The sequence below is a fragment of the Artibeus jamaicensis genome, unplaced genomic scaffold (genome assembly GCF_021234435.1).
Source record: "Artibeus jamaicensis isolate MK-2021 breed Jamaican fruit bat unplaced genomic scaffold, CSHL_Jam_final contig_391, whole genome shotgun sequence".
NCBI lineage: Eukaryota > Metazoa > Chordata > Mammalia > Chiroptera > Phyllostomidae > Artibeus > Artibeus jamaicensis.
This window is the reverse complement of record NW_026521814.1, coordinates 12,503,036-12,517,987: the sequence shown is the minus strand read 5'-3', so window position 1 is coordinate 12,517,987 and position 14,952 is coordinate 12,503,036. Positions and strand designations below refer to the sequence as shown.

General features: G+C 34.4%; 1 protein-coding gene across 3 annotated transcripts in view; it reads left to right on the top strand.

Annotated features, from left to right (window-relative positions):
- ATF2 (activating transcription factor 2) overlaps positions 1-14,952 on the top strand; it is an 81,912-nt gene that overhangs the window by 37,512 nt on the left and 29,448 nt on the right. Inside the window, exons 6-10 of one of the 3 annotated variants that reach the window (XM_037155857.2) lie at positions 1,625-1,743; positions 1,884-2,012; positions 4,393-4,460; positions 5,619-5,733; positions 7,596-7,682. In XM_037155857.2, the coding sequence (XP_037011752.1) occupies positions 1,625-1,743; positions 1,884-2,012; positions 4,393-4,460; positions 5,619-5,733; positions 7,596-7,682 (518 nt within the window). Of the gene's footprint in view, positions 1-1,624; positions 1,744-1,883; positions 2,013-4,281; positions 4,461-5,618; positions 5,734-7,595; positions 7,683-14,952 lie in introns of all 3 variants that reach the window. The other 2 variants (XM_037155856.2, XM_037155855.2) reach the window with 2 other exon arrangements.

Genomic DNA, 14,952 nt, shown 5'->3' with positions numbered 1-14,952 from the left:
GTAGTTTAGCATTACTATATAAATAGAATGCATGATGTGTGTAGTATATAATTGATGAGCATCAGTCATAAGCCATCTGCATGTTTAAACTATGGTGCCTGTGTTAACTTTCTCAAGCCTGACCATTCCAGTAATCACTGATAAAAGTGATTTATGCATATGTGTTTTATTTTTAAGACTTTTCTCTCCCTTTAATACAAATTAGGAGCCTTTTATTGAGCCTAGATAGTTAAACCCTTTAATTGTGAACAGAAGACTCATTTATGTTCACTTTACTGAGTCAGTCACAATAGACCTAAGCTGATAAATGTACAATGGGCCCTTGTGGGATACAATATTGGAAATCTTTTGCGGGTAGGTGATATATAAGTTGCAGACTAATAGGAAAAAGGATAACACAATAGAGTCAATTTAATAATTCTGTTGATACTCATACTATCTGAAATAGGCCCACTTTATGTGTAATGTGTGACAAGTAGTCATTTTAGTGCTAAACTACATAGGTAGTAAACATGTTAGTCTTCTGATATAATATGGTATTAGTAGATGTGTAGGGACAAAAATAAAACAGTAAGTAATGCCCACTTTGGGGATAATAATTAACAAATATATTTTAATAAAGATTTTATGAGTATTTTACCTTAAATGAAGAATCATCCTTACACATTTATTTGGTTTAAGCTAGATTTGTTATATAACCTATAAAATTGATGCCCTAAAATGTAAAATGTGAATAAAATTTGAATGTGTTACCAACTCTGATCAATATGAATAGCCTTGGAAATAATAACTTTTAGCAGGCAAAATTTGTAAATTTACTATTTTTATACCCATGGACCTTAACAGTCATTTGGCCTGTAACCAACACATGTACATACATTCTGTACATGTGTTAATGCACATAGCATGAGTAATGTTCAAATATAGTGAAAATATTTCACATTTTGAGAATGTAATGTTGACTCACTCCTCTGCTGCTCAGCAATTAAGCTAGAACAGTCTATAGATAAGGAACTCTTACATAGCTAGCTCCTCATACAATCTTGAAAAATGCATTAAAATAAGAAGTTAGCTTCAGTAGGTAGTAATCATAGGGATTTTGTTTTAGTTTGTTTTTTTTTTTTAGGGCCCTAATTTTAACCTTTTTTTATCTTGTGTATTTGATTCATCTGCTAAACATTGTTTTATTCAAGCATGTTTCCATAATAGATTATCAACAGTAGTGGAAGGGCCACATTTGAGTGAATATACATGCTCTTGTCTTAATTGCCCAAACTGCATGTATTTTAAACATAATTTTTAATGTAAGTTATTGAAAACATATTGTGTGGAATAATGAATAACATTAGTTGTTCTCTGAGTAGAAGATGTTTATGTCACTCTACTCAAGGTGGGGACTAAGGAACAAGAAGGACTTCTTTCATGGTTCATAAACTGGACGAAATATCTTGAACTGCAACAGGTACTTAACCAAATTTTGTTTGCTTTAAAGGAAGAGGACTTTCCAAAGAGAGAATTAACAGCTGACTGAGCCAGTCCTGCTAATTTGTGAATTTACTACATACATTTTAGGGTTCATTATGATATTTAAATCTATGTGATTGCTGCTTGACATTTATTTCAGATCAGACCCCAACACCAACAAGATTCTTGAAAAACTGTGAAGAAGTGGGTTTGTTTAATGAATTGGCAAGTCCATTTGAGAATGAATTCAAGAAAGCCTCAGAAGACGACATTAAAAAAGTATGTTGTTAACCATGGTGTTAAAGAGTACTTCCGACAGAAAAACAATTATAGTTTACATTCCTTCTTTCTTATTTTCGACAAATTAATTGGCTGTTCTTTAACTTCTAACTTGTTTTTAATGTTTATGTTTATCTTAGATGCCTCTAGATTTATCCCCTCTTGCAACACCCATCATAAGAAGCAAAATCGAGGAGCCATCTGTTGTGGAAACAACTCACCAAGACAGCCCTTTACCTCACCCAGAGTCTACCACCAGTGATGAAAAGGTTAGACATTGGTATCTATGGTGAAAACACAAACTAGGTGGAAAAATTAGCACCCTAAGTGAAGATTAATATTCGATCTACATAAATGTTAAGGTAATAAATTGTACATAACTCAGTGGCAGGTTGTAACAGTTTTATATGTGAAAGCCTTTGACTATTCATAGAAATTTCAGGGAAAGAAGATTCTATCTCTATAGATAATTAGCTTTTTATTACACAATATTTATAAAGGGGAAGAGTCATTTTAGATAAAGCTTATTTTTAAAAGGATATGTAAATTAAAATATATAACTTAATTTTTCTGTGCTTTGATATTTTTAATTTTAACAACTTTAATACAGTGACAGCTTAATTAAGAATGTTTACAGTGAGAAATTGAACAAAGATTATTTAGGTGCTTAAAGGGTTAATGGCGTTACTCATCCTTAGCAATGGATCTTGGGTAGCAGCAGCTAAGATGATGATACTGTCTTAGTACAAGGGTCTTGAAAGGCCTGGTAACTTTGAACCACCTTGCTCTCAAAATACCTGTATCTCAATCAGAGCCCTTGATTCTTTCCACAGTTTTTCCTATCTCAGTATATTTTCTCTTAATCCATCTAATTGCTCAAGCCAGGAACCCTTAATTTCTTCTTTTCCTTCACCCTGAAACCAACAGTAAATCTTTCCAGACCTACTTCCTGAATACATCAATTTACCCTCTCCCATCTTCAGTGTCACCACTTTGGTGCAAGCCATCATAATAAATTGTCACTTTCCTGCTTGAAATCCTTCAGTGGTTTGTCATTGCATTTAAGGTAACTCACACTCCTTCCATAAGTCCTCACTGGTCTGGGTTTGTCTCCCCATCTGACCTCACCTCGTGCCACTCTCTGGTGTATTTATCAAATATTGCAAGTTCTTTCCTGGCTCAAAGACATCATTACTCATGGTGTTGATTCCTTCTCCGTAGAATGTTCTCCTTCTTACCCATTCAGTATCAGTTTAAATACAATTTTTTTCAAAGTTTGTCTTCACTATACTATCGAAAGTAACCAACTCCAACCTTCCGTCAGTTAATTTTTCATTATCTGTTATGTTGTACTTCTACTGTATAGCACATTTCAATCTGTAATTTTGTTTTACTTGTTTATTGTCTGTCCCTTATCACTAGTTCTTAAGAGCATGTTATACATTCTGAGACTTGTGGAGTAGATGAAGCTCCAGTAGTAATAGTTTATCTTTCTGTGTAGCTTAATAAGATTTTGGTAATAAGTGGCAGCATAAAAGCCAATTCAAAGTACACGATAGACCCAGTTTTTCTACCAACTAGTTAAGGAATTCTGGATAAGGCCCTTAATCTGTTTCCTAATGTGTAAAACCAGGGAAAAGACTATCTATAAGGTCTCAACCAAGTCAGAAATTCTATGTTTTTCTTTAATTTGGAAAGTTCTCATGCCAAATAGTTAATTATAAAATTAACTATTTTATAATTCTATAATTATGTATTTTATATTTAAGATATCACTATATTTTGGCCTCTTGATATTGAGAAATTACTGATAGTGGAGGGGTACCTACCTAAAACAGCATTTGCATTGCTTTAATTTTTTTTTGTACTCGCCAGAAGACGTGCTTACTCATTTTAAAATGAGAGAAAGGGAGGGAAAAAGAGAGGGAGAGAAACATCAGTGGTAGAGAGAAACATTGATTGGTTGCCCCTTGTATGTGCCTGACCTGGGACTGAACCTTCAACCTTTTACCAAAGGTTTACAGGACAGTGCTCCAACCAACTGAGCCACAATGGTTAGGGCACTTTAAAATTTCTTTTTCAATATTTCTATTACTGAATTTATATCAGCAGTAACACGACCTCCCTACACCCCTTTCCTCTTTTTTATCATATAATGATGCAGCAGAACTAAGCAATCCCTTCTGGATTTTAAGTTCTATGATTCCATGAATAGATTGTATTTTTAATTTTTACTAAAATTCTCATGGTATCATAGCCAAGTTGCTGAGCCTAATAACTTATTTCTGGATTGATAGGAAAACAAGTTGTACTGAAAGAACCACTCAGATGTTTTTAAATTAAAATATGAACATAGCATTTGAAACTTTAGAGCTGCCTCTAAAATTTTCTTTTAATTAACTTTACATATTAATTTACTTTGGGGATATTAAGTACTATCCCATGGATGCTTTCGAAGTGTGTTATATTCTGTCTATTAGGGTACATGAATTGACTTGCATTTTTCAATTCTACTCTTTCTCTATCATTATTAAATAGGAAGTACCATTGGCACAAACTGCACAGCCAACATCAGCTATTGTTCGTCCACCATCATTACAGGTTCCCAATGTGCTGCTTACAAGTTCTGACTCAAGTGTAATTATTCAGCAGGCAGTACCTTCACCAACTTCAAGTACTGTAATCACCCAGGCACCATCCTCCAACAGGCCAATCGTGTAAGTGATTTGGACCAGTCATTGACCTATATGAATTGTTAAGTTTTTGTTGTCATATTATCATTAAAATTGTGACCTCAGGGGTATGTATATGAGAGAAGGAGAGAGAGGTGGGAGGAATCATATTCTGCATGCTTTGGTTTTGGGGAAAAGTACTTGGGTAGTCTTTTTTAAATATACAAGATGCATGTATATATACAAGGTCTGTCTAGAAACTATCCAGCCACGTAATATGTATGAAAAATAGAGACACTGAAGAAGGTACAAAAAACATTGTACCAAGGACAATGATGCCTCAGTCGCCTTCAAAGTAGGCACCTTGGGACTTCACACATTTCTCCCAGTCACCATCAACTTCCCTGTCATATTTTATTGGACCTCATTGACAGTCTGAAATCTCTTCCCTTTCAAAGGGGATTTTAGTTTTGGCAAAGCCAGAACTTGCAGGGCACCAGGTCTGGGCTGTAGGGGTGCTGAGTCACTTGGGTGATTTGATATTTCACCCAAAATTTCTCCATGAGACATGATGCATGAGTGGGTGCACTGTCATGGTGAAGCTGCCAGTTACCAGTTGTCCACAGCTGCAGCTTGTGTATCATCCAAGTAGCTTAATGCAAAATTTGGTGCAGATTCAGTGCTCGACTCACTCATTTTGAATGCATTGTCCACACAGTACGCATGCTCACTCAGCAGTGTCTACTGCCCCCACTGACTAGTACAGTGAAGTCGTCTAGTCCACTCTCTTTAGCTGCCAGGTTACATTGATGTCATGTAAACCATTCTAGTTATATTAACAATGGCTAGACTTTTTCCAGACAGACCTGATATGTATAAAATTAGAAAATAAATATTTAAAACTTAGATGATATTTCTTTTAGACTGGTAGCTCTTCAGAGCTTTCTAATAAGAATTTTTCTCATTAATATATTGGAGAGTGTCCTAAATAAATCCATAACTATTTCTGTTTTTTTTTGTTTTGTTTTCACACTGCCACATATATTATGCATTTAAGATGCAATTAAAAATGATTAAATTTTGTGATTTGCTTTTCATTGGTTAGAAAATTTCTTTTTAATTGCTACAGTAATAGAAGTAATAAAGATGATTGGTACAAATTTCATTTCTTTTCTTTAATTTCCCTTCCTTTGTTTTTCTTAGTCCTGTACCAGGTCCATTTCCTCTTCTGTTACATCTTCCCAACGGACAGACTATGCCTGTTGCTATTCCTGCATCAATTACAAGTTCTAATGTGCATGTTCCAGCTGCAGTCCCAGTGAGTTCGAGATTTAGACTATTTAAATATTTTGTTACAGCAAAACTTAGAATGAAGAATTTTATTCCTAGTGAACCCATTTCAATTTGACTGGATTTGTAGAATTCAAATAGTAACACAGATTTTAATTCTTGAAGAGGATATTTATAATGGAACACTTGTCAGATAACTCCATGGTATTTCAAATAGTGTAGAAATTGTTTATAAAAACACTTAGAATTTTATGGTCAAATTGGGTTTATAGAATTATTTTGCTATTCAAGCCTGTGAACATCTTAATCAATCTAAGTTATTTTCTGGGCATGTTAATTATGTAAATTTTAAAAGATATAGGCAATAGTTAAATATCTAATTATAATATTTAATAATTTAGTGAATATTTAAAACACATTATTTAGAATAATGTAAGTTAGAAATAATGCTTTTTTCCTGTTCTCACATTTCATAAAACAGTTTTATTCAAATTCTTAAAATGTATCTTCAACATTAAAGTCATCATTAGAACCACCTTTTAAGACATTTGGCATACTTTTCCGAAATACATTATTTTCATTTTTACTTAAGTAATTTCAATATAATACTTCTTGAATCTATTACTCTCTTTCTGGAAGTCTTACCCCAAACCCTAATACTCATTCATAAAGTAAAAAGATAGTTTCTTTTTTTACCTTGTAGATAGATATTTCCCTGTAGTATATTATTATCATGTATTGTGTAGCTTTTTTAAAAAAATGAAAAGATTTTATTTATTTATTTTTAGGGAGAGGGAAGGAGGGGGAAGAGAGGGAGATAAACATGAATTTTCAAGAGAAACATCGATTGGTTGTCTTTGGCATGCTCCCAGCCAGAGTTAGGCCTGTAACCTTGGCATGTGCCCCAACCAGGAATTTATTGGCGTGTGGGGAAGGCACCCAACCGAGCCACAGTGGCCAGGGCTGTTGTATCACTTTTGAAAATCATTTTTAGAAGCCTACTTATAGTAACATCCAGTACTTTTGGTCAGATTATATCAAGAATAGTATTAAAACTAATGTTAAATACTTATTTTTATTAAGTCTTCCAAGTGACCTTCTAAGTATCCAGAATTAGCATAAATTGAAATAATTTCCAAATTATGTTACCTTTCAACAGAACTTTGCTGTTTAATTATTTGAGAAACTTTATAAGGACTAAACATAAGATGACTTCTTCCTCTTTTCTGAGGATATTCTTGAGAAAGAAACATTTTTGCCCTGTATTTGAGATTTGTGGGTATCCTGTGAAATGTAACTATGATGAAAGAAATTGAAATGAAAAAGACATACTTTAGCTACACAATAGTTTATCACTTGGTATTGATATTAGGTTTTAAAAAAGCAAAAAACAAAATGGAAAAATCTGTTCCAGGTTGTTAGAGAAATTATTAGAGGTAATCAGGGCTTTTTTTGTCATTATGCAGTATGGTAATATAGAAAACTTTTTATATATTTTAGAAACCTTACATATTTTAGAAAAGCATAATTCATTGATGAAATTATTTTTTATGCCTAGTTGTCACAAAACTTAACATTTTCTTTCACACCCAAAATGGAAGTGTGACAGATATGGGAGAAGTTGTGCGTCAGTTACTTTGAATACTGTGAGTTTCTGTAAGAAGAAACCATTTTTAAAAATTGTGAAAATTAAAAACTAGGGAAGCAAGTGTCTTAGAAATTGACAACTTTTGAAGGATAAATCAGGGTATAAGATTGATTAGGGTTTAAGGCAGAAACAGTTTCTGATTTGAAGTCTCAAATTACTTATAGCAGCAATGGTAAAAATAAAGTACAAACCTCATTTTGAATGTATCCTCTAGCGGTTACTGTTTAATATCTTTTGCATAGCTCGTTCGACCCGTCACCATGGTGCCTAGTGTTCCAGGGATTCCAGGTCCTTCGTCTCCTCAACCAGTACAGTCAGAAGCAAAAATGGTAAGTAAGATTTTACTTGTTCTGTTTGTTTCTTGAGCCGTTTTTGAAGTAGGTTTTTGGTATTTGTTTTTCATTCAAGCCCACTCAAATGCACAATTTAGATCACATCTAACAAAATTAAGGTCTATATTATGCTATTAGAAGAACTAGAAAATTTGGAAAGGGAAAGCTTCTACTAGCATGGTGATTAGTTAGTGGTGGTTTAAAATAAATGGATGCATGGGTAATACATTTCTAATTCTTGTCTGGTTTTTGTCTGTGGCTTTTTAAACAAAGTGTCCTCCTGGTGGAGGCTGGGAATATTGCAGCTGAAACTAGCTACAATCATCTGAAGGCGGTGCTGATAAGTAATTTTAAACAGTGGTACACATTTGCAGAACAATATTAACAAGTATTTTGAAATAACATACGAATTAGTAATTTAAAGGAAAACCATATTTTGGAGATGTGTTTCAGACCCTGAGAAACTGGTTTTGTTTAAGGAATGAACTATATATAGATTAGGAGTCAGGATACATGTTGTAATTTTAATCATACTCTGCTATTCGTTACCCTTAACCAATCCATTTTAACTTTTCTGAGACTCATTTTTCTCATCTGTAAAATAAGATATTAAAATTAGATTTCTGGGGTTTGTCTTAGCTCCAAATCTTATAAATCTGATCATTTTCTTGCTAGAAGATGTGCAGCTACTGCTTTTTAAAAAATTCTCTCTACCCTTTATATTCATAGTGTTAAATTCCATCTAGTGTCTTTATTTAAAATGGCGGTAAACCCTACTTTATATCATATATAAATGAATCCAGTAAGAGGCCTCGTGATAATCCCTGAAGGACAATAAAGCCAGAATTTCAAATCTCGGCTTTGGGTGGAGAACGTTGTTTCCTTTTCTCACTTGAGTTGTGAACCTTTGAAGCAAAGGGTGGTACGACCTTAGAAGGCCTTTAATGCATATTAATTCATGATGCTCTTTCATATGTTGTCCCCAAGAATATTTTGGTGGTCATTCTGCAGTTATGTGTGCTCAGCAGCATCACTGAGCTAACTCAGTGTGTGGTCCATTTTATTAGCTGCCAAATCCCCTGACCCTCAGCCTCAGGACCATGGTAAACTAACTCCCTTGGAGAAGCTCTGTGTGGTTTGTGGGGTGAGAGGGAGGACAGCATTGTCTTTCTGCCGAGCTTGTACATAGGGACTGTGGATTTCCATCACAGCTTTGGGAAGAGACCTTACAGGGCCCATATGCCAAAAAAAGGAAATAGAATATCCCACTCACCTTTGGGGGTTGAATGCCAGCTAGGGTCCTTTGCATTATGCTGTGGTCCCCATGGAATTCCAGAATGGGAGTGGAGGTTCTTTCCTCTCCCTCCACAACCAACTTTCTTGGCAGCCAGCTGCTCGGATGGTTTCCCAAAATGCTGCACAATACAGTGCCTCTTCTGTACATCATCATCATCTTGTTTAAATCATCATAATTCTCCCTCTACAATATCACATACTTCGGGGCAATTTCTTCTTAACAGCAATTAATGAATGTATCATTAGGAAATCAATAGATAAATAGTTATTAGGTACCTATTATTTGCTCTACTTCAATGCTAGGCACTACAGTAATGATATAAATTTGTACACATAAAATCATTATATGTTGCAAGTCTTTAAATTTTTTGTTGCTGTCCTCCATTAGTGCAAATAATCAATCTGAAATTGGCATGTGATGATGACTTCTCTTAACAATAAAACTTGCATATCATCCGAATGAATAATAGGTGGCTCAGGGATATAAAAATTAGCTGGTTATTGATTGTAGTGAGAGAACTTGAAAACCTGAGAGGGAAATTTTTCACATAACAGCATTTTTAGGTCAAAGTTTCAGAAATACTGAGATAAATGTATAGCCAAAGAGCTTCACTGGGAATGTTTTTTATACTTTTTACTTTAAACATATCATACTAATGGAAAATTCAGTTAGTAAGAACTGGGAGTAGAAATGTGAATGAGATGATATTATTGTACACTGTATCTAAAAATATGTTACTTACTCAGTGGGCTTTTTTTCTTACAAATTAATTCAAAAGGAACAAATCTGATTTAAAGAAATACTCTTGGCTTACAAGATTAGGCCATATTTGTAGAAACTATTAAATTGAGCACTTTTCCTAAATAACTTTCTCTGTTACCAGGGAATTAAATTAATAATAATAAAAGTGTTTTGTATGCTTGTATATTAAAAAATACCAAAGTTATAATGTTCACAAGTTTATATATGGAAAACAATCATTGGTTGAAGGCCCCCAAAATAGCAGAGGGAGTCACAGATTGCTCCACTTAAATTTAATAATCCAAATAAATTTCTTATTAGAAGTTTGCTAATGTGAAATAGCTATATTTAGATGTTTGCCTCTTTTAATTGGTATAATAAATAAATTTAGTTGTTCATTTTTTAATTAAATAAAAAGACTCAGAAAGTAGGTTATTAAATTTTAACTTTACAGAACGGAAAACTTTAAACACATACAAAGTAAACAGGTTAATAGAATGAACCCACACATACTTATCACCCAGCTTGAATTATTATTAATAAAATTACCATTCCTATTTTATCTGTACCTCAGATTGCTCCCTACTATGTTCAGTTATTTTTTTTTTTATAAAAGATTTTATTTATTTATCTTTAGAGGGGAAGGGAAGGAGAGAGGGAAAGAAATATCAATGTATGGTTGCCTTTCCCACATCCCCTGCTGGGAACTGGCCTGCAACCCAGGCATGTACCCTGACTGGGAACCAAACCCCGATCATCTGGTTTGCAGGCCCGTGCTCAATCCACTGAGCTACACTAGCCAGGGCTGATTCAGTTATTTTTAATAGACATTTTTAATGTAAAATTTATATACATTGAAAAGAACCAATTTTAAATGTACAGTTTTGATAAGTGCATTCATGAACTTCACATCCTTATTATGGTATAGAACATTAATATCTACCCAGAAAGTTTATTTCCCTTCCCAGTCAGTTCAGCTCCACTAACTATTCTATATGTTACCAGCAATTTGTTCTAGAACTTCATATAATTAGAATCAGTATATACTCTGTGTCTAGTTCAGCATGTGTCTCTTCGGTTTATCCATGTTGTTGAATGTATCCTAGTTTGCTGTTTCATATTGCTAAGTAAGTATCTCATTGTATGTATAGAATATACCACAATTTCTGTATCCATTCTCCTGTTGATGGACATCTGAATGACTTTTAGTGCTTAGCTACTCTGAATAAACTGCTATGCACGTTTTTATACAACTCTCTGTAGACATACATTTTCATTTAGTCTATCTACCAAATAGTAGAGTTGCTCAGTCAGAGGGTAGGTATACATTTAACTTTATGAGAAACTGCCAGAAATTTTTCCAAACATTTACATTCCAACAAGCAGTATATGAGAATCCCAGTTTTTCCCACATTTATGCCAACATTTGTTTTTTATCATTTTCCTTGTAGACATTCTAGGAGTATATAGCAGTATCTCGTAGTTTTTATTTGCATTTCCAATTTGACTAGACTTTTTTGTGGTATCTTTTGCCTGTTTTTAAATTGGGTTACTTATATTTTGTTATGTTACATGAATTCATTGTATGAATTCTTAGTTTCTATTAATATAAACTAGATTCATATTTTTGTTATATATAACCTTCAAATATCTTCTCTCTGTAGCTTGCCTTTATTTTTCTTAGCAGTATATTTGTACTATTATTGATTGCTATTGCTATCTTTAATATTCTCTCTGGTCTACTCAATTTGCTTATCTTTTATTTGCTTTCTAAAGTGAAGCTTATTGATTTAAATCTTTTTACATTTTTAATATAGCCATTTAAAGCTCTGTTTTTCTCTGCACAAATTTTTATATGGTATATTTTCATTATCATTCATTTTCTAATTTCTTTCATGATTTCTTCCTTGAACCACGGGTTATTTCAGTGGGAGTAGAAGAAGCATACCTCAACATAATAAAGACCATATACGAGAAATCTACAGTCAAAATCCTACTCAGTGGGCAAAAACTAAAAGTTTTCTCCCTAAGATCAGGAACAAGACTAGGGTGTCCACTTTCACCACTTCTATTCAACACAATATTGGAAGTTCTAGCCACCGTGATCGCACAAGAAAAAAATAAAAGGCATCCAAATTAGAAAGGAGGAAGTAAAATTGTCATTGTTTGCAGGTGATGTGGTAGTATACGTAGAAAACCCTATGGCATTTTCTTATAGGCCCCACCAAAAAACTACTCACTCTAATAAATGAATTTAGCAAAACAACAGGATACAAAGTCAGTATTCAGCAATTGAAGGTATTTTTGTACACCAGCAATGAGATACCAGAAACTAAGAAAAAGATGACATTTACTGTAACAACAAGAAAAATAAAGTTCCTAGGAATAAACTTAACCAAGGGTGTGAAAGACCTGTATTCAAAAAACTACAGAACACTGAAGAAAGAAATTAAGGAAGACAGAAATGTATTCGTGGATTGGAGGAATTAACATTATTAAAATGTCCATACAGTAGTATGGACAAAAGCAATCTATAGATTCAGTGCAATCCCCATCAAACTTATATGGAACTATAAGTGACCCTGAGTAGCCATAGCAATTTTGAGAAAGAACAAAGTAGAAGGGATCACAATACCTAATTTCAAATTGTATTACAAGGCCACTGTAATCAAAACAGTCTGGTACTGGCAAAAGAACCGACACATGGATCAATGGAACAGAACAGAGAGCCCAGAAATAACCCCCTGTCTCTATAGTCAATTAATATTAGACAAAGTAGACAGAACCATAAAATGGAGTGAAAATAGCCTCTTCAATAAATGGCGCTGGGAGATCTGGACAGTGCTTGCAAAAAAATGAAACTAGACCACCAGTTTACACTATACACCAGAATAAACTGAAGCTAGATAAAAGACTTAAAGTTATGACACCATAAAAGTCCTAGAGGAAAACAGAGCCAGTAAAATGTCAGGTGTCTCATACAACAAGATCTTCACTGACATATCTCTTAGGGCCAGGGATATAAAGGAAAGAATAAACAAATGGGACTATATCAAATTAAAAAACTTCTGCATGCCTGAAGAAAATGTCAGCAAAATGAAAAGGGAACCAACTGTATGAGAAAACCTATTTGTCAATAATACCTTGGACAAGGGTTTGATCTCCAGAATGTATAAAGAACTCATATGACTCTCCACCAGGAAGTCAGTCCAATTAAAAAATGGGCAAAGGACCTGAGCAGACACTTTTCCAAGGAAGATGTACAGAGGACACATAGACATATGAAAGAATGCTCAACATCACTAGCCATCAGAGAGATGCAAATTAAAACTACAACAAGATACCACTTCATACTGGTCAGAATGGCCATCATTAACAAAACAAACAAGTGCTGGTAGAATGTGGGGAAAAGGTAACCGTAGTTCACTGTTGGTGGGAGTGCAGACTGGTTCAGCCACTGTGGAAAACTGTATGGAATTTCCTCAATAAAACGAAAGATGGAACTGCCTTTTGATCCAGTGAATCCACTGCTGGGATTATATCCTAAGAATCCTGAAACACCAATTCAAAAGAACCTGGGCATCCCTATGTTCACAGCAGCGATAGTTACAATAGCCAAGTCCTGGAAACAGTCTAAGTGCCCATCAGTAAATGAGTGGATAAAAAAGCCCCGGTCCATTTACACAATGGAATACTACTCAGCAGAAAGAAAGAAGTAGCTCCTACCTTTTGCAACAGCATGGATGGAACTGGAGAGTATTATACTAAGTGAAGTAAGCCAGACAGCAAAAGACAAATACCTTATGATCTCATCTATAAGTATAACTTAATGAACAGAAAAAACGAGCAAAATAGAACCAGAAACATGGAAATAAGGAACAGACTGACAGTGACCAAAGGGGAGGGGGGGAAAGGATAACAGGGAAAAGAAGGGGAAGGTCTAGTCAAGAAACATGTGTAAGGGACCCATGGTGATGGACAACAGGGTGGGTATTGACTGAGGGAGCAGGGGATGGGAGGGGTAGGGGAGAGCAATGGGGAACAATTAGGACAACTGTAATTGAACAACAATGAAAAAAATAATGAAATGCAAAAATACAAATAAAAATATATGGATTTATACAGTATTTACTCTTGCGTCTGTCTTACTGTGTTCAGCATAATGCTTTTGATGCTTACATTGTTCTGCATTTTATTTCTTTCATTACTGGGTATTATTTCATTGTATAAATATGTTATAGTTTATCCATTCATGCATTGTCACACATTTGGATTGTTTCTGCTGTCTAGACATTATGAGTTAATCTGCTGTGAACATTCTTATGTAGGTATTTGTGGAGAGATACGTCTTAATTTTTGTGGGTAAATATCCACTGTGGAGTTTTACTGTTAGTTTTTATGTGCATGACTAGAACAGTACAGGAAGGGGAAAAGAGAGAAACATCTATTAGTTGCCTCTCCTCCACCTGCTACCTGGCATGTGACCTGACCGGGGATGGAACCCTCAACCTAGGTATGTGCCCTGTCTGGAAATTGAACCTGCAACCCTTTGGTGTATGGGTCAAGGTTCCAACCAACTCAGCCACCAGGCCAGATCTCTTGGTCTTTTACAGTTTTGCATTGGCTAGTAAATTTTAACAATTAGAATATGTTCACATGAAAATAGAGATCTTTGTCTTCTCTTGAAAAGTTAAACAATCTGCTTTTGTGGAGGGGGTGTTTTTGTTTTTCAGTTTTGAAGAATTTAATAGTCCTGCATAGGATGTATTTATTTATTTTTAAAATATATTTTATTGATTATGCTATCACAGTTGCCCCATATTTTTTCTCCCTTCTATTCCCCTCCACCCTACATTCTCATTCCCAGCAGCATCTGCCCCCTTAGTTCATGTCTGTGGGTCATACATGTAAGTTCATTGGCTTCTTCATTTCCTGTACTATTCTTAACCTCCCCCTGTCTATTTTGTACCTATCATTTATGCTTCTTATTCCCTGTACCTTTTTCCCCATTCTCACCCCCTCTCTTCCCACTGATAACCCTTCATGTGATCTCCGTTTCTGTGACCCTATTCCTGTTCTAGAGTAGTTTGCTTTGTTTTTGTTTTGTTTTGTTTTTTTAGGTTCAGTTGTTGATGGTTGTAAGTTGTCTTTTTACTGTTCATACTTTTGATCATCCTTTTCTCAGATAAGTATCTTTAACACTTCATATAAATATAATAATAACTTGGT